The 21,417-nt window shown below is 41.6% G+C and overlaps 1 protein-coding gene across 1 annotated transcript in view; it reads left to right on the top strand.

Moving 5' to 3' along the window:
• The first annotated feature begins 1,723 nt into the window (after nucleotides 1–1,723).
• LOC128354070 (NALCN channel auxiliary factor 1-like) overlaps nucleotides 1,724–21,417 on the top strand; it is a 30,681-nt gene continuing 10,987 nt past the window's right edge. The window contains exon 1 of the mRNA XM_053314314.1: nucleotides 1,724–2,419. Within this exon, the coding sequence (XP_053170289.1) occupies nucleotides 1,724–2,419 (696 nt within the window). The remainder of the gene's footprint in view (nucleotides 2,420–21,417) is intronic.

The raw sequence follows: 21,417 nt of genomic DNA, 5'->3' as shown, positions 1-21,417 counted from the left end.
TTATCTCAAGATGACAAGATATTCAACTTATTATTATAAGAAAACAAGAGCTTGTTTCCTCTTATTACTTAAAATGTTAATCAGAGATCAGGAGTGCCAGCAACTGATTTAAACTGAACACGTCAGATGAAGGAGTCACAGCATCTTTATTAATGACACCTGTGTCACAGACATATGGCAGATTGATCTCTGAACTCCTTGTCATAATATGATTGGATGTTTCGTGTACGTGAAGTACTAAACCTACAGACATTATACCAAATTTAAGCATTTTCATTTTATTAGATTTAATGAGGGAAAGGAAAGTGTGGTGGAAAGAGTGAATCAGAACCAACATATGACAGATTTGAAGGCTTCTTGTGCTTCATCTAAATAGTTGAGTTATCCATGTGAGGTAGAAGACAGGAATGAACAAATGAGAATGAACTCGACCTGTGATAAATGTTGTGATAAATCATCGTTGATGAATTAAGTTGTGATCTCAAGATAACAATTTGTTTAGCTAGAATAGCTGTGCTCAGCTTCTGTGGGACCTTAACAGTATTGCCAAAATAACCTGCTCCTACTTGGGGGTCCAGACGGAGGGTAATAATAGAGCTTACATACATGTTTATTTTTTATTGACTTTTGCTGTAGTTTCCTGCTGTGAACTACTGCTTACTTTCACCACCTTAGAGCTCAGTCCTTCAAATGAAATGATCATATAAAACCTGTGATGAGATCAAATCAAATAGTCACATCTTTATTTGAATGCATCACACACCAAAAAGGAAGCAATGGCCTAGATTCGGGTTCCTAAACCTTTTCCACATCAGGAACCCCCAAATTGCCACAAATGAGACCACAGACTCACATTTAATAAGATTGTTGCTTTTAGATGAGTGTATGAAACACACGACCAAAATATTGACATTTTCTATCATTGTTATTATTTTTACTGAATGTATATTGTATTTTTCTGCATGAAAAGTGCTCTATAAATAAAGTTTATTATTATTATTATCATTATTATTATCATTATTATTGTGTTCATTATGGATGGAATTTAAGTGGACCCCAGAATCTCGACCCCTGGAGGTCCCCGAGCCACACTTTGAGAACCAGTGGCCTGAATAACAGAACACACGCACGAGAGAAAAACAAGCTTTTCAAATCACATTATGTGTGTTTCTTTTATTTTGTACTCTACAACCGGAAATACCGTATGTTATTGTTGTGAGCTTGACGCAGCTTCCTGCATACACACACCGTCTCTCGGTGAACATGGCGGCAACTTGACAACGGCAGCGACATGAAGACGGCGAGGGCTTGAAAAAGAGAAGAGGTCTGTTACAGGCTGTAGGCCCCCATCCCCCGACACAAAGACACACACAAGCTTCGCCATGTTGGAAGAAGATACCGCCTTTGTCCCTGCACGACCGAGGCCGGGGGAAAACGTAAAACGCGTCGGTGAGTGTTTCTAAAAAAAAAAAAAAAACGGGAGTCGAGGCTACGGGGCGGACGGGGAGGACAGCGGCTTCACCGGTCAGCCATGGAGGATGCGGCCCGTGGTCACCAGCGTCTAATTTCCCACCCGGCCCACGCTCATTTGAATGGGAATTACCGCTAATAGCAAAGGCACGCCGGTGACAACCCACCACCCGATACTTGAGGGGAGGAAAACGCGATCAATGACTGTTGCGGCAGAGGAGCCCCCACGGTGGAGTCGGCCGGTTCCCAAAATATGACCAGGGGTGCTGGGACGTGTTGGCAGCAAGAAGATGACGACGGCTTCCAAATCTGGCTAGAGCCCCCCCGCGACAACCAAAAGCCATTCACCGACTCAGAGAGGGCGCAGAGATGGCGACTGTCCTTGGCATCCCTCTTGTTCTTAACCATCCTCCTCTCTGATCACCTGTGGTTCTGCGCCGAGGCCACACTGGCCCGGACCCGGGATAAGTTCGCACCCTCCTCCCAACACCACCCCCTCTCACCCCAGACCCACTCAGCACACAGCAGCCTCAGTGGAAAACCAGATGCTATTTTTATAGGAAACTCTACCCAACATTTGTGGCAGCTTGAAACTTGCCACCAGGATAGTTTATCTAAGAACTGCTTTACTTACGCAAATGCCGAGCATTTGTGCAAGGGCCTTTCCAACAAAGAGGGGACGCGGGCTGTAAATATGAGCGATTTGTACCTTTCCTTTTGTAACTCCCACTCTCTGCTGGATTTGTTTAACGGGTCGACGAGTCCGGACAATTTGAACTGCAGCCTCGACGTGCTCGGCGATGGCGACGAGACCAGATGCGTCTACTGCGTCCAGGCGTACCAGCGCTACGACCTGCACGCCCAGGAGAAATACGAGGACTTTGAGCTCCTCACACAGAAATATGAGCCGGGGGCATATTCAGTGAGGACGTGCATGGAGCAGTGCAAGGTAGGGGCTGCATTTGAGGAGGGAATAAAAAAAAAAAAAAGGCGGGTGGGGGGAGGGGGGGAGTTGGTTAAAAAGGGGGGTGGGATAGTGTTTTAGGGGGGTGATGGTGAAGTGGTGGCCATCTGTTGATTTGGGCTCGGATACATGCCAGTTTTTTTGGTCCTCCTCCTCTTTCTTCTCATCCTCCTCCTCCTCTTCCACCACCACCTCCTCCTCCTCCTCCTCCTCCTGTCGTCATGGAGACGGATGACAGATTCAAGGAGACTCCCGGCTCCAGGCCTCATGTTCATTCATCTCCCTCATTGTGTTTTTAGGCCCCATGCTAATGTGCAGATGGAGGCCCTGCTACTGTTTTTTTTTTAATGCTTTCTTTCAGCATCCACATCTGCTTCTGTGCTCCCCCCCCTCCCCCCCCCCCCTCTTATCCCCTCACCCCCCTCCCACACCTGTACAGTTCACACTCTTATTCTTTGACATTGAGGACATGCCTGGCTCCTCTTCAGGTCACAATCTACTTGATTAGGCCTCAGTTTTTGCCTTTATAACATTATAACAGGCTTTAAGGAGGATGTCAGCATATGCAAACACCCCTGGGAGCCTATGTGTGTCTTGTGTGTGCTGTCGCAGTCACGCCAGGTGTTCATCATGGCTGCACCACTCCATATCGAGAGCCTTTCAATAAAGTCAAGAGGTAGTTTCCTTGCCTAATGTGGCGGAAGGCGTGTTTGCCCTTGTTTGATTGCTACGCACTGTTTACCAGCTCATGATAGTCAAAGGTGGGGTCATAGCAGGGTTGTAATGGGTGTCTGGGAAACATGAAGGCCTTGGTTAGTGTTGTGTGTGTGTATGTGTGTATGTGTGTGTGTGTGTGAGAGAGGTACGCTGAGCCATCAAAAAAAGCAGCATTCAGCACCACGGAGAGCTCCACACGGCTGCTCGGAGCTGTCCATGGTGCTGAATGGCAGCTCCAGCTCTCTCTCTCTCTCTCACTCTCTCTCCCCTTCTCCATCCCCGCTCCATTCACAGAAGCCCCGGCCAATCCCAGATGGCCTCCATTCACCCAGCCAGTGGCAGAGCGACGAGCACAGGCGTCAAAAGCGCGAATCTAATCAGGCCATCTGCTTGTTTTAGACAGAATCCAATGCATTTTAGATTTACATTGCTCATGAGCCGGGCCTAGTTTGCAAAGCTAGATTACATTTAGACATGGGAAACACACATAAAAACAAATCCCCTTTCTCTCTCTGTGTGTGTGTGTGTGTGTGTGTGTGTGTGTGTGTGTGTGTGTGTGTGTGTGTTATTTTATATCCTCTTCCTTTTGTCTTTGCTGTTGGGTGTCTTAATCCCGGGCAGAGACAACACTGACTTTTTTAGGCCGGACAATACTAGCACTCATATGGTTGTAGACCTTTACTCTCACTTATGTAAACACAAACACACACACATGCTCACACACACAGGAGACAGCTGTATTTTAATTTATGTCACAGACTAGTTACATGTAGTTTAATTAGAAAATAATCTGTTACAGTTACTGAGAAAAATAATGACAGTGTCTTATGAAGATGTTGATTAAATATCTTTATTTTATATTCCAAGATCTACATGAACTAATGAGAGATAAATGTTGCTTTATAAGAAATGATCTCCTTTATAAATCATGTCAGTATCCATGAAAAACAGCTGGAATTAGAAAAGTCATTACTTTGATGAAGTCATTGAAATAGTTACATTACTTATTACATTTACAATAGAGTAACTAGTCATCTGTATTCTATTACATTTCCAAAGTAACCTTCACAACTCCACTCAGGGGTTGCTTATTTTTAAAGACCATCTGCTCTCTGGATATTTGACATGAATCCTCTTTTTTAGTTGAACGTTTTCTATCCCATCTAAATACACTCTGCATATCAGTATTGTGAGTTGGTAAAGCTTTGCCCTAAGCTACTTTAAAGTCTTACTTGGAGGTTAGATCAGTTGGTGGGTTTAAAATATGCACAGATGCTACACAAGTTATTTTGGTTTTGTTTATTAGGATCCCCCCATTAGCTATTGTACTGGGCAACTGCTACTCTTCCTGAGGTGCACAATAATTAACACAGAGAAAAACAATGCAGTTATATAAACCCACAGTATTAGACAAAAATACAATCCAACAAAAAAGATGAAATAAAAAGGAAGAAAGTAGCAATATATGGGGAAAAACACACTAGAAAGATGAAAAAGAAATATAAAATGACACAAATGTAGACAAGAAAAGAATGTCACCCCCCCATTAGTTCAGTATGACATGCATGGTGGTCTCTTGGCACATTATACCACCATATAATAATCCAAAGTAGACAGATAATCAATAATACTAACCATTAATCAACGAGACAGGTCCATATCCATACACCAGGCATGTCCAAACTATTCCACAAAGGGTCATGTGACTGCAGGTTTTTAGTTCCAACCAATCAAGAGCACACCATTTGACCAATCAGCTGTTTGAAGACTGAGATCAGCTGATTAAATGAATCAAGTCTGGTGTGCTCCTGCTTGGTTGGAATGAAAACCTGCAGCCACATGGCCCCTTTGTGGAATAGTTTGGACACCCCTGCCACACACACACACACACACACACACACACACCACACAATGGCAGTCACACACAACTCTCCATACTTACCCGATCCCTCTCCCGCCTTTTCTCCTGATCGGTGGCACTCTCAAGTCGAGCCTCGCTGCAGTCTCCACGTCCTCCAGGCCTCACCTCTTGGCATTTCTAGGGAAAACAGTCATTTAGTCAACCTGCTAATTTCTTTTAACAATGACCCCCCCCCCTCTCTTTGTCACCTTCATGATTACAGGTTTGCTCCAGTCTTGTGTACGCACATTTTTTTTTTCTTTTTCGCGGCGTTACAGAAAAGAGCAGAGTGACTCAAACGCTAATGTCAAGCTCTCGTTGAGTTAATGGTTACCTGCCTTAGAGGGGAAGCCAGTGAGTGGATGTGGTGCGCCGGGGCTCAGACAGATGCATATGTAATCTCTGTAAATATGTCTTGTTATACGCCGAGCTAAAAAAGAAATTTAACAAACACTGCCTCATTGTCTCTTTTAACAGCAGGCGTAGAGAGAGAGACAGAGAGAAAGAGAGAGAGAGAGAGAGAGTTTGGTTTCTCACAGCCGGAGGAAGATCTCTGACATTTCAAGTGAGGGTGTTTGACACGGAGAGAGGAGCGTGTGTGTTTTTTTGTTGTTGTTGTTGTGCAGGAGTGGCTTCTGTGGTCCGCAGGTGGTGCTTTGATTCCTATAGCCTGAGGTGAAACATCACACGGCGGACACGGCCGGTGTGCTGTTCCGTCACAATGGGATCCTCCATCATCTGACTCCTCTGAAAAACCGCCATTCATCTTGACAGCAGGGACCCGCCGCTTTCCCAACATTTAAACCTGAGCATGAGAAGCAGTGTTTTCCAAGTTTTTTTTTTTTTTTTTTTGGTTTGTTGTTTTTTTTAATCCAGAGTGTGAACCAAAATCTCTCTAGCGGTGTCACAGTAGCACTATATCCACCTTATGTAATGTTTCCTATCTGTGATGCCAAAAAGTCTGCAGTGCATTAACTTACTTATTCAGGTCTTTTCACATTGAAGCATTTCTGAGCAAACAAAGGTAGAATATCTAATGCAGGTGCACTAAAGGTAAACTCCTTTTTTGAGTTATTGGATTTTTGGGCTTCACTATGCTTCATTCATGATAATTAGAAACTGTCAATGTCTTCAAATTTGACACCTTTTCACTTCAGAGCGCTGAAGTAGGCGAAATTTATGAGCTTTCAGTCATGAGTAACCAAGATACAAATATGATGCCCATGCTAAAAGGCTACAGTGCAGTTTTTATGTTATATAGTGAATCTCCAAGTGTTTCAATGAGTGCTCTATAAAGGGTTATACGTCTAATTTAAAGGCTAAATGTTCACTATTGACTAAATTACAGTGTATTTTCCTGCTTAATCCTTGAATTGTCTATAAAATGACTATTTTGAAAAATTCCAATCACAACTTCCCAGATTCCCAGATTTTGTCCAAACAACAAAAAAAAGACAACATAAATATTCAGTTTCTGATCATAAAAATTGAAAGAAAACCTCAAATATTCACATTTAAATCAGTTGGAGGATACCTTGAAAGCAAACCTGCTAATGATCAAATAATTAGAGCTGCAACCAAATTTTCATTATCAACTCATCAGTTAATTAGAATCTGAAAGATGTGGTGAAATAGCGTAAAAATGCTCATCAGAATTCAATAAAGCTCAGATGACAATTATCCTCATTTACTAGAATAGTCAGAGAAAAGACGCAAATCCATTATGAGAAGCTGGAACGAGTGAATTTTTGAAAAGACGACTATAAAGATGAATTATCACAGTTGTTGATTCATTTCCTGCCAATCAGCTGATAGATTAACTGACTAATTGTTTCAAAATGATGCCATGTTGGGGTTTTTTTTTTACCAACTGGGCATCTGCCTTCTTGGCCCCTAAACTGAAATGTCATGTAGCAATTAGTTTGTGGTAATTAGATTATTTACTCATTAGTTTCTTACTACTGTATGTTCTATTAAAGCACCAGTAGGAGCTGGAATGATAGGCAACACATGCATTTTGACATCATCTTGAAGTTCCATGTTGTTTAAAAGCTTGTACTTTACCACAGATCATTAGTTTTTCTCTTCCAATCAATCGAGAGCACACACGATTTGACCGATCAGCTGTCTGGAAACTAGTTGATTAAATGAGTGGAGCCTGGTGTTCTCCTGCTTAGTTGGAATGAAAACCTGCAGCCACATGTTCCTTTATGGCAGAGGCGTCAAACTCATTTTCATTCAAGGGCCACATACACACAAATTTGATCTCATGTGGGCCGGATCATTAAAAAGATGGAGGGAGGGAATGAAGGAAGAAAGAAAGGAAGGAAATAAGAAGGGAAGGAAGGAAAGATGGACAGACAAAAGGAAAGAGGGAAGAAAGGTAGGAAAGAGAGACAGTGAAGGACGGACAGACAGAAGGAAGGAAGGGAGAAAGGAAGGAAGGACAGATGGAAGGAAACAGAAGGAAGAATGGAAGGAAGAACAGATGGAAGAAAGGAAAGAAGGACAGCAGGAAGAATGGAGGGAAAGACAGATGGAAGGAAGGACAGAAGGAAGAAAGGAAGGACGGCCAGATGGATAGAAGGACAGAAGGAAGAAAGGAAGGAAGGAACGAAGAAAGGAATTAAGGAAGGTAGGATGGACAGGTGGAAGAAAGGAAAAGAGCACTGGATGGCAAGTGGGCCAGATTGTACCCCTCGGCGGGCCGTATCTGTCCCACGGGCCGCATGTTTGACACCCCTGCTTTATGGAATCATTTGGACATTCCTGGATTAGACGGATCATTCCCACTCAGAAGCTAAAACGTCCCCCATCTGATATGACTGCATCATGAGATAGAAAAACAGAACATCATCAGCTTTTTCTACCACTTCCTCACACTGAAAAATAGTGAATTGACTCCACAGCTGTCTCACCTCAGTTCCTCCCTGGTAATTTCACTCATTTGCGAATCGGAAAGACGGGAACTCGCAGCACCTGGCCCGAGTAATTACACAGTTTCTGGAAGTGGACAGCTCTAATTGTGTCTACCACTACTTTAATTATTACTTCTTCCTTCTTCTAACACTGTAAACTCCCTCTCTGCTGTTACCAATCCTGTTTCTGCTGCTTGTGTACGACTACTCCACATCACTGCTATGATGTCAAATAACTTGCACTGAGAGAGAGCTCTGTGCACACAAGCGTCTCCTCCTCCTCCTCCTCGTCACCCTCCACCCCCCCACCGTTCAGGTCCAATTGAATGTCTAATCTTAGCCGGTGTTGTGCGCAAGTGGAAAGGAGGACAGCGTCCACAGCGTCCTCCCTCTTTAGATCCTTGTCAACCGCACACATCTGCATTGATCTGAGCTCTTTCGGGGGCCTGGGGGACGAGGTGGCAGAGATACCAAGAGGTTGATCCTTATTGATTGGCACCCCGAGCCCTTCACGTTTACTTGTCCTTCATTTGATAGCGGGCAGATCCTTCAGCCAAAATAGGGCAGAGCTCGGTGAAGACATCATCGTGTTATTTGAACCCGTGTCTCCATCGCGCCTTGAGACCCCAGGAGTAAGCGTGTGATATTTAGAAGGAGGGATGCTCTCTTCATCTGTTATATCTCTCTACATACAGTACGGACGATTATGCAATTCTGCAGTAAATGATGTGTAAATGACAAGGATATCAGTTCTCACATTGGGTGGAGGAGGGGGCCCGGAAACCAACTCTAAACACAGATGGAGACTTGTGAAGAAATGTGTTTCCTCTGAGGCTTCGGCTCCACGTTGGGGGAAAAAATAAATCAGGCGTTTTAACCAAATCTCACTTTAAATAACTGCGTCCTAATGTTTGTCAGATAAATCTATACATCATAGAAATACTGCTGATGATTAGCTTCATTATCTATCACTATCACTCTTTCACTTATTTGTATGATTAATCTGATTTATTGTCCAACCTGACATCGCCTAATAACTTCTTTCGTCCAACCAAGACTTCAAAACTCAAAGATATTCAGTTTACAGTCATATAAAATAGTGAAAAGCAGCAAATCCTCAGATAATGTATAGTGTTTTTGCTCTTTAAATGATTATTAATCAATTATCTTATTGTTAACAAGGAATTCTACAATAGTGTTTGTACCTTGGTAGCTATTCCTTAAAGCTGCTGTATCAATATGTTTTTGTAATTGACAGTATGGTATTAACATATCACATCATAGATCAGCACATACACACAGGATGTTCTGGAATGGGAAAGGGTTGCCAGTCACAGTCTATAAAAAGGAACATTCATTGTCCTTCAGGACTTCACTCAGTCTCTCCATGGGTATAACTTTGAATATCTCCCCATGCCATTGATTCACAGTAGGAAGCCTGGGCATGATCTCCTTGCTAAAAGTAGAAGTTTGAACAAAAGTTTTACCTGCATATGTGGCATAGACAAATCCCATAGGCCTGTCACAATATCCTATGATACATGGACATGACCTTTATCATTTTTTTTACCTCAATATTGCCACACTTCACATTAGCAGCTAAGAGGCTATTCATGTCACATTGGCTAAGCTAGTAGTGTCCTCCATTCCTCACTGTGTACCTCCTGAGTGGAGACTGCAGAAGAATTAAAGGCAAATAACTCTGTCCTCAACCATAATGACACTCTCCAATCCCACCCCCCACCCCCCCTTACATTATTATACTAGTAGTATAAAATCTTCAAATGACAATAATATCGTTTATCGCGATAATTTCTGAGACAATATATCGTCTAATAAAAGTAGCTATCATGAGTTGCAGGTTCTGCTCAGTTCTATCAAGTGTTTCAGTGTCTTTCAGCTCATTTAATATTTTGATTGGTTGTTTTAAGTAATAACAGTGATCTCTGGATGCTACCTGCTAAGCTCCATACAGCACACCGACACAGTTAATAGCTAGCCTGTGAACATAGTTAAGACATTTAGGAGTTTTTAATTATTTTTGTATCAATGTGATGATGTACTTTTATGCAATGTCATGCCTGTTAGAATTTTCCATTATTTCCCGATTAAAAAAAAAAAAAAAAAAAAATCCACAGTACATGTCATTATTGCGACATAATTACATAGTGATAGAGGATTTTCTCCATATCTTCCAATCCTATTCATTCATCTAATTTGACCATTTTCATTCAAATAACAGCCAGAGATTCAAGTTTTTATCCTTCAAATTTGAGCAATGATGAGCCACCACCATTGTCCCATTGAAATGAACACCACTATTAATAAGAGTGGTAATAAGTTATACAGGCATGCTGATCCAATTAGGATGAATCTGATAATGGGGAAAAAAAAAAGATTTTTAAGTCAATTTAGCTTTTCAAAGACAGCCCATATCTCTGGTATCGACCGGCTCCCAAACTAAATATGCAATCAATCAAACTGCAACGTATCCATCACATCAGAGGGATAAGACCTGTTATCCTTTCATCAATCGAGGGCTGATATTGGCATGCAGATACATCATTGTATATGGTCTCGGCGGGGTTCACTTCTGATTTCGTGATGTCTTCTTTATGTTTCAGTGTTTTTTTTGTGCATCAGAAAACCAGCAGTGATTATTATGATGGCTGGCTGGATGGAAGTGGCTCACATACGGGTACCTCTGTAGCTTTGATTTGCTCTCTCGCTCATCCCACAGTGCCTCCTACTTGACAACGAGACGTAGATACACACACACACACTCTGTCATCCCTTAAAAATCTGTCAGTTATATCAGGGTCTTGATGTGGGTTATCTCATCTGTGTGGACGTCCTGTGATCACCTACTTTAAAAAAAAAAAATTGCTGCTTTTTAGTCATATCAGCCGATCCTCTGTGTGTGTGTGTGTGTATGCGTGTTTGTGTCTCAGAGCCTCGTGTGCATTAATGACGACAGAATGTTGACAGCGCGTTGCATTGTTCACCCATCTAGGTTGCACACGGAAGCGCCTCTCGTGTGATTTCTGCCATTGTGCCTTCCTGCGCCGCTCGAGAACGCTGACCTTGGAGAGGGTTTTTTTTGTCCCTTTTTACAGATGCCTGGCCCACTCCACGACAGCCCTTTTATGAATGGGCAGATCCCTGAGCGGCATGCTAATGAGGCAGGAAGAGGAGAGAGAGAGAGAGAGAGCTGCTGCAGTGCACGGCGGCGCTTCCATGTTGTTGGAACGGAGAAACCGCCGTAGATCAGATCACAGGAGATAACGGCGATGCTTAGGGGCGGAGGGAGGCGAAAAGGGGTTAAAGTGGGTTACCCAATTAATAGGCCTCATTTAACCTCTGTGGCGTTTCCATTATGGGTGACGACGTGGAGTCATCATTTATCTGACATACAGTAATGTTGTCAATCACAGGTGGAGATTTGTAATTGCACATCACCTCTGCTTATATTCCATTAGGAAAACTAGATTTTCTTTTATGGTTTAGTCACACTGTTACAAATTCAACACAATCATGAAGAAAATTTAAAACAATACCCTAAAGAAGACACACTTACACACACACACATACACACAAATCCTCTCTTGAGATGAGTTGCGTTTAGTTGCCAAGCTGTTCTCCTATTTCTGCAATAATGAAACAACCAAAATGTAATTATAATAAAACCATTCATTACTTTACCTTCATTATTGTGAGGAAATGAAGATGTTGCAAGCAGGATGTTTTTTTTAGTTTTTCCCCCCCATATGAAACACCTAAGGGTCAGACTAATACCTCCATTCACTTATGGGCACGGCATCAATTAGTCTAACAGTCCTATTGTCTGCATAGGTATTCAAATGGATTATATTTTTTTTTACAGGGACTGATATAAGCCTGAATGCATATCCCAGCCTTTCTCTGCCATATTGCATTATAGTATTTAACTAATGTGGAAAATGCCTTTTTTGGAGCAGGGTGGATGTTTTGTGCCGTAATGTCCACAGCTGCTGGTGTCAGATATGAGAAGTGATGACGACGCAGGCCCCCAAATCTCTTGTGCGTTGCCTTCAGATGATCGCATCTAAATTCCCCACCACTTGGCACTAATGGGATTATCTGTGTCTGCCTTATTCCTCCACTAAGGTACCTCTCTTCACATGCCCTTTTAAAAAAGCTTTTCAAAAGCCGGGTCCGCATGTATACAGTGGACTAGGGAAAAGGTTACGTTTGAATCTCTGTTAAGCTCCGTGTGGCCCATTAGGATGATTGAGGATGATGTTTGTCCCGTTAAATGAATTGTCAGTTACTGGACATGAGTTTTGTTTATGTGAGCGCAGTGTGATGGTTTGCCAAAAGAGCAAAAAAAAAAAAAAGAAGAAGAAGAAAAAAGAAGCCACTCTACACTGACAGTTTCTTCCAAATTGATGAGTGTGTGATGTATGCTGCTGTCTTATGCAATAAGTTGATGTAAGACTACGAGAGAGTCTACCGCACTGCGAACCTGAGATTGATAGGACTGGATGATGTTTTCAGTAGAAGAACACACACCACCTCAGGATACTGTAAAAATAAATTAAACTGTTAAAATGTGTACTATCAGCAGCAATATAGTACATGAGGATGGAGGAAATCAACAGCTTTATCCAGTTAAATCCAGAAATGTATCCTGCTTGATATGAGGTGACAGAAAGGAACTAGTAGAGAAAATAAGAACAGAGAATAGTCAACTATAGTTAACTTTATTCAGTTAAGAGATGGTCACGCCAGGAAGTATAACAGCTAATGTCATCCGGGTGAGGTTTGGGGACATCAGGAATATGTAGGGTGAGTTGGTGAGCTACTGTAGCAGGCGATCTAATGGCTAACAATCACAGCTGCTCTCTGAGCTTTGTCATTCTATAATAACGTTACCTGATTTCTTTCTTTTCTTCACTCACATACACTACGGTCACTAGGGGGCTTCTGTCGCTTTAATATAAATATATGTTGTTTTTGGGGCACTTGTTAAAATGACTGAGTTTGTTTTTCTTGACATTTTTTTCCTAACCTTAACAATACCATACAGGGCTGGGCAATATATATAACGATATCATGATATGAATCTAGATATCGTGTTAGATTTTAGATATCGTAAGATCGTGATACGGCACAAGAGTTGTCAAGTTATATCCATATTAATGATGATTGTTTGTAAAAAGCACTAATAGTCATGTCTACAATATTGTAATATCGATATTGAGGTATTGGGTCAAGAATGTCGTGATATTTGATTTTGTCCCCATCGCCCAGCCCTATTGTCATAGTTACTACTAAGGCTGGGTATAATTACGATACCAGTACCAATCCATGTAACCTTAAAGTCATACTACTGATACCAATTGAGTACTTCATTCGATACCCATCATGTGAATAGAAGCATTAATTTGTGACTTGACCACCACGGACGGGTTGTAGCTGTTGTGGCAGTGGGCCAATCACATGTCGCATTAAATCGAAGAACGCTTGCATTGATTGGCTGTGAAGAAGTCCATACAAATAGTCATAATGTCTAGAGGTCGATTGCAGGTAACGTTTGATGGGAGACGTTTCGATACTTACTTGGTATCAATTTATTTCGGTGGAGAAAAGAAACCATTGGCATTAACTGAGTTTTACAGAATGGTTCGATATGGAAGTCTGCTGATAGGGATCTATGTCGCCAGTGATCTGTCCAACAAAGCTGCTCTCTCTATAGTGTGTATTGAGAAAGGATGGAGAAGATTAATTAGGAGAGCCACCTGGTACACCCACACTCCCGATGTTGCTACTCAATGACCTCCCCTCCAAATTCTCACATCTGATCTGCCAAGTGGCCACCTGAGTTGAGAGCTTTTGCGCTTTGAGGAGCTGCACTGCTGCCTCAACGAGAGCCCCGTTCCCATCCCTATAAACGTAGTCAACTTTGTTTAAAACAGTAGACGTTAAATGGAAACACTCCATATCTCATTTCTAATAGATGCTCTTTCACACTCAACAACAGCCCCAGTATGTTCCAAAGATGTCAGCACATTTATTTCACAGTGGTGTGATTTGTTGAGTGCAGAAATGGCAGGAAGAGGGGGGGACGTATGATTGCAGGGGCTTGTGTTTGGCTCCTGGCGTGGGCGCAATTGGAGGCCTTTTGGTTGTTTAACTTCCATTATGTTGTTGTTTATCAAGGCTTTTGTGATTCTGAAGTATAATATACAATACCAGAGCTGTACTTAAAAAATATGTTTTATTCCAAACTTACAATGCATTGCTTTAATTCCTCTTCTATTGTTTTTAGACTCCTACTGTAGTTCTCTTTTCACACTAAATGAATTTCTGCTGTCTTGTAATCCCAACAATAGTGACGGTTTCATTTACTAGAGCCACACGTTAGCAGCATGACTCCAGGGATGGTAATGTTGGTCAGTCTGCTCCACCAATTTGGTCCAAACTAACCAGATGCACCAGATGGTTTGTTACACTGAACCATCTGAGAAGACGTCCTTGGAAACTGTTTGGATAAAGGCCGGCACTTTCAAAAAATCTTTGGCCGGTGATTGGATGAACCATCTGTCTATCACCGTCTTACCTTGCAAGGCAGCTGGATCCTCGCCTCGCAAGGTAAGATCCAAACTAAAATAGCTCAGCAAATATCAGATGGATTGTCATGAGATCTTATACAGACATTCATCTTCTAGCACCACCTGCTGGTCATACCTTTCATTTATCCAGGGAAATATTTCTACATCCTGATTGAAACTTGAGGACCTGGGACACCATTTGATCACATATCTTTTTAGTGTAAATGCTAATGTCTCCTGATTTGTCCTCAATGAGAACTTAACAGGAACATAATCAGTATAGGATGTGGTGGTTGTTTTTGGTGAGAGCATACCAACGCCAAATGACCTGCTCTGCAACAAACTGACTTAAAAGCTGTGCATGTAGCTCTTGGTCCTTCTACTGGAAGTGACGTAGTATTTGACGAAATCTGAATACTAGTGGTCAGCTGGACACCTTGGAGACGCACGATAGACACAGGTTTGAACGGCGATGTGTCTCTGCTGTCCACTTGTGTTAGGATCACCAAGACGCCTTTTATAACCAAGTCTACACATCCTCTAAGAGATACCAATCTAGATTCAATCCAATTTAATTTTCTTAGATATGTTTCCTGTACAGTAATTTCTAATCTTACCTTAATCCTGTCTCCTGGAAAGGCCTCTATAGTGATGATGACATCTTCACTTTTTCTTGGGCACTGCCTGAGGTAAATGTTCACACTGACGGTGTTACATAAGGATCACAGTCTTGACCAGAGTTATCTGCCCTCAATCACTCACACAGTGACCTTTCACATTTTCACTCCCTTACGGGCCAATAAATCTATATGCTGATTGCCCCCCTTCCCCCACCACCCTCAGGCTAATCATTACCCCTCACTTCCTCGCTGTCATTACTGCCAACACTTGGATGATAATGATTTTCATTTACAGTATTTACCTTGAGAAGTGGCCATAAGTGACGTCATTCACCTTGCGTGTTGTTTAGTCCGCATAATGCTCTGAATGAAAACCACAAATTGAATACATTCATGTCATTCCGGGAAAATTGATATTTTCATTTTTTCAACAGTTAATACACACCTGTTCCCAATTGTGTGACTATTGAGAATGTGTTTGTTCATATTTAGTGTGCAGTTTATAGAGATGCTACAAACAGTATTCTCTTATGAATCTGTATTTTCTGAGATGATTTAATGTCAACATTTAGTTCACAATAGATATTAGTCAGCATATTGGTGGCATATACTGAGATTGTTGTTTTATCAACTAAACAACACATTTATTTTTCTTTATGCAGGTGAAATGTACATCAAGGATAATTACAATATTAAATTCAAAGCTTTATGACTCTATGACAGTACAAGATCTAAAACTTCAATGACAGAATATTTTAAAGTATTAGAAACAGTTCCAATCATTCTGTTATCACAAAAAGTCAAATACAAAATCAAAGATTTACAGTTAATCTTCAGATTTCTGCTCCATATGTCTTCATAAGTGATTTTCTTCATGTAAGTCATTCAGTTGTAAACTAAAGTTGATCTGCTTCCAATCTGTTGTTACTCATCTCCAACAAGTTCAATTAAAGCTGCATTATGCTACTGGTATCGTCTGTGAATATTAATGTTTCAACGTGCCTGATGATAGGCCTGTTTGATCTACATTTGAATTTTCAGTGTCTCCGAATTAAAAGCAAGCGCTTCTCTTAAAGTGAGACAGTGAAGCTTTTGCTGAACAGCAGCAACAAGCTGCAGCTTGAGACCTGACTAAGTAAGACCTCTATCAGACAGAGTGCTTTCTGGCAGCATGGGACGGCGTTTTCTAATTGTTTTAAATGAGAGTAAGACTTTGTGATTGCTGTTTTTGCATTGCTGAGCATCTCAAGTTTTTCCACTCAATGTGCCTCTCGTTTTTGCAGGAGTGCCTCGAACACCTTGGATAAAAAAAAAAAAAAACCTCAATTCAAAGCCTAAGAGTCCCCAATGTCATTTCCATGTTTTCTCATTGTCCAATCAGATGAGAGGTGGGTCTTCTGTGGTGTTAACAACAACGTCATTTGGTGGCTGTTGGATACCTGTACCTATATAAATAACCGCAATTAACATGATCTGAATAGGCTTGGATCAAGTTTACTTCAAAGCAACATAAAAGTTAGGCTAAGGACATGTGATTCGGTGGTTGCCTAGCAACATTTTGCTCTTTTTTTAAAAATTCAGCAAAAGCATCAACAAAAAAGGCAGTATGGTTTCAAAAGGCACTCTAATAAGCAATAAGTAGAGAATGTAGTTTCAGGTATAATTAGAATAGAGTAGGGGTGCAACGGATCAAAAAACTCACGGTTCGGATCGTTCCTCGGATCAGAGTCACGGATCGGATCATTTTTCGGATCAGCCAAAAAAAAATAGACAAGACAAATAAACATGTTTTGTCTTTTTTTGAGTGTTACGTCTGTGTGGTAGGCTAACCTAGGCGACTGGTTTGTGTGGCAGCGCGAGTATAAGGAAACAGACGTAGCACTAGAGGCAGCAGTTATCGTTACAGTAGTCACTGAAGTCTAGCCTACTTTTATTTTCCATGCCCACTGTTCTACATGTTGTACACTGAGGACAATAAATCACAACGAGCCATAGTTTGCTTATTGAAAAGGGAACTGTTGCAGACTTTTACCCAGAGCGTGTTAAGTAGCTCTGTCCCTGGAACTAGCAGGAATGGTTACAGCTGTGTGTGGACTGAACATGCGCACATTTTTTTTTTTTTTTTTTTCATAAATCAATCCGCGTATCATGCGTGTGCCGAACCGAAATAGATGGTCCGAACGGATCACGGACCAATGATGATCCGTTGCAGGCCTAGAATAGAGTATAATAAGGATGATAAAGATGTCATTTGTCCATCCCACCCTAACAGGTGTAATAAAGCTAATAGGAGAGTCAGGGACTCAATCTTATTAAGGTCAGTCAGCAGTGTCACACTTTCATTGACGTTCGATGTCGCATGTATAATTCCATGCTAGTATAAAACAATTCAAAAGGTAGATTTAATGCACACTACAACAGCCATACTACAAAGATTAGAGCGTACTGTCTTCAGTCAGTCAGTATGTGGTATGGAATTGTCTCACACAGATTTGCTTAATATGGTCACGCCTCAGCATGAACACAAAAGAGAGCTTAAAATCTGTCAGCGCCTGTTGAGGTAACAGCAGCCCGGGTGGCATGCAGTTAAGCACATCTACTCAAGCACTGTACTTATGCACTTACAAATTTGATGCACTTGTCCTTTACTTGAGACTCAACTTTCTACTTGAACTCCGCTACAATTAAGAGGCAAATATGGAACTCAAATATGGACTTGAGATTTTACAAATATGAGGAGCTTTTACAATGTGAAGCACTGTTATCACTACAAACAGTCATCTACCGTATTTTTAAAATTAATTAATGCATCCATAATGATATTAACAGTATACTCACAGGACTATTTCTTTAAGTGTATTTTTCTATACTGCTTACCTCTACTCAACCCAAGTCACATTTTCATGCTATGTCTTGTAATACAGAGTGTTCTATTTATTGCCATATTAGCACTTGGTGACAAAGATCTGAGATCAACACCTGCTATGGAGCAGCCACATGTGTAATGTCATTAACAAACATGTTGCTAGATGTCAGATGTGTTTGTGTTGGCCTGATCAGCTCACTAAATATCTACCCATGAAGGTTGCTGGTGAAACATGATTGAATGCAGGTCTACTACGTGCACTGATTCCTATCTGTGGCTATAGGTAGAGGCTAAGTCACCCTGATAAGAGGAGGGTAAACATCTTCTACCTACATATATGGCGCCAATATACCTAAGGGCTGCTTTGATTCAGGTTGTAAAGGTTTACGTCAGTGTAAACATGTTAAACCCCAAATAAGCTTACAGTCATGCCCTTAATAAGTAGTGTTGAGTTGAGGATGAATGAATGCTGATACCTATTTCCCACTCGAGCCATCCATCTGAGCTCAGTCCAGTTTGGTTCTCCTGTGTCAAAACCTCCACTCAGCATTTATCTGCCTAGGTGTTTACTGTGGAGTGACAAGGACGAAAGGTGGAGGAGGTGGGTGGGGATCAGTCAATATGTCCCAGGCTTAGATGGAGCCTCCCACAGTCAGCAGGCTCTGCGTCGATAGAGAAAAGCAGAGCCATACTGACCTATTCAGCTGTCTCCCAGAGCTCTGATCCAGCTGGAAAAAAAATGAATTCTTTAAATCTTTGGAGAAGAGAACTGCAGAGCTGGAGCTGAGCCAACAGGGATCCGGCGACCAGAGCGAGTCTTAATCTACTCAATGTGAGAGCAAACCTGGGAAAGGACTTTAGTATCTACTGGGTGCTGGTCTGGGTTGGTTTCCCACGCCGGACAGTGGGTTTTTTTTACAGCCACAGTGGCGACAGTGGAAAGCAGATTCTTCAATTCACCTGCTTTGTAAATCAAACAGCTTCATCGGCGGCCGGGTTGCTGCGCTTGCGTGCTGAACCAGCCTGATAACAAATCCAGACATACACATTCATGACCATGTTTTCTCAGAACTGATCTACAAAACATGGTTCAGGGAAACGGATGCAATCTCCGTGCTCACGCTCCAACATAGACATGAAGGCTTTGGAGCCACCTTTCAGGAGCTAACACAGTACACCAGGGTCATAAAATCTCTCAGATCATGTCAGTCGGATCTCTCATACATCCCATAATGCCGTGCGCTCTATATGGCAGTTCCAGTTAGCAGGTTCAGGGGTTTCTAGAAGCCTCTGTAAACCCGTCGATAAGATTGATGGATCTCTAATGGAGGACCGTGTGTACAGTTTTTACCTTTTAAACATTGTTCTTTCAGACATGTTTGCTACTGAGACATATCGACATGCCCCGATAGCAGTTTCTGTCTGTGATTTAGTGCTTCCCTCTGCACCGAGATCATTACGAGCGTCTGTTTGTAACACTTTGCACAAATATAGAAATTGGGAACTGTATTTGTAACCTGCAGTTTGGAACACAATGTTGACTAACTGGGACAAACAGTGTGGGGTTGCACAGATACTGGGCTACAGTAATCTGGATCCAGGAGTGAGTGATTTCAGAGCTTGTAGGTACATATTTTCTATTTAATGAGAGCTACAGCTACACATTCAATTAAAAAAATGTTCATTGTTATGTATGGAGAATATACAGAATTCTTGGTACCACTTTATAATAAGTCTACCCTTATAAAATCTGTGTGAATGGGTTATAATGAGCTTGTTAATTAGGTGTGAACCCTGTCTAAATCATTAATAAGCTGTTATCACTCATTGGCAAAAAAGGGTAACAGTGATGAGGTGCTTGCCAAATAGTGATCACTGCTAAATCTCAGTTTGGATTCATCAGGCAGCATCCTTGGTTTCCATTATTATCTGTTGAGTAGATTCTCTTTATGTTTTTTTTTTGCATCCAATTTGAGCATTAATTTATGAGTTACAAATAATATTAACACTAAAAGGGAACCTTGTTGTAAAGTGTGTTAAAGACATCACCATTATTAACATCATTTACATGTCTTTAAATCCTCCACATTTCTTCCTATTATTTGCTCTTCATACAGATTGATTTTCTATTGATTCTGAGCATCGTGTAACCTTTGCAGAGGCTTTTTTAGTTAAACCTGCTTTACACTAACATGCTCGTTTGCACAGCTTAAGCAAGTCAAATCAGCTTTTTATTATATACAGAAGACTAAATTCACAATTTTGTCTCAGAGGGCGTTCAAATCTGGAAAAATTGCCCCTCTGTGTTGATGCTTTCCTGACTCTTGTGTGTGCCTGCATCTCTCTCAAATGCCACCTGATCTATGTGGCTGTTTGTGAGGCTCTGATCCTTTTTTTTTCTCACTGTGTGGACTGTCAGCCGGCCTGCTTGTGTCAGAAGCATCATTCATCTTAGAGAGAGCTTGGACTGAGTTTCTCTCCCAGTTTCAAACCCTCAGGCGTGTTATTCAGAAAAAGAAATGTACAGAACCAAAAAAGTTTGCTTTTGATTTGGTTAAACGATGAGTTGAACCGACTTTTCTTACACTTTTTAAGCTAAGATTTTGTAGTCCACCACCACCACGGTCCTACTTTGGCCCTGGATCTCTTGTCGGGGGGAAGATGGCACGGCAAACCTACAAACAGGAGAAAATTGGAAACCATCTAAATTGATGAGGACGCTCTGCCTCAGAGTGTCATTTTCCAGAAGTACACAGCACCTGGATATGTTACATCACCAGGGAATAGGATGTAATAAGTAAGGACATCAATGCAGGAGGACAGACCTTCTATGCACCCCTGTCCTTGCTGTATTATCCAAGGATTGCGTCAGTGATGCAAGGCGGACACTGAGATTCGAGGCCTGTCAACAGCATTTTATCTGATCTCTTTTATGTGTGTGTAGTATATCAAAAAACAGTCTTTCCTTGAAACAAACCCACGTGACTTTATTTTGATTTCTGACTCTAAAATGTCCCAATTTGAGTGTCTCTCCTATCAAGAATCTGGCGTCTAACATTTTGCACAGTCAGTACATTACAGTGTCAAAAAAATCTCTCTCCTCAAACAAAGAAACACAGCTGAAAATAACCCAGGTAGTGTGAGAGCCGCTTCCTGTTCTGCAGCAAGCGTGATCTGTGCGAGTGGTAATGATCTGTGTCATTCAAATTCTAACTGAGATCTCACTCTGCAGCTGACTCATATGCTTTTTATAGCCATCACTGTCATTCCACTTTAGAGCTACCGTTGCCACCGTGTGTGTGAAAGTGTGTGTGTGTGTGTGTGTGTGTGTGTGTGTGTCTGTGTGCGTGAAAACACCATCCTGCTGGG

Source organism: Scomber japonicus, chromosome 24 (genome assembly GCF_027409825.1).
Source record: "Scomber japonicus isolate fScoJap1 chromosome 24, fScoJap1.pri, whole genome shotgun sequence".
NCBI classification, from domain to species: domain Eukaryota; kingdom Metazoa; phylum Chordata; class Actinopteri; order Scombriformes; family Scombridae; genus Scomber; species Scomber japonicus.
Note: the sequence above shows the minus strand (reverse complement) of the source record. Positions and strands in the feature narration are given on the sequence as shown.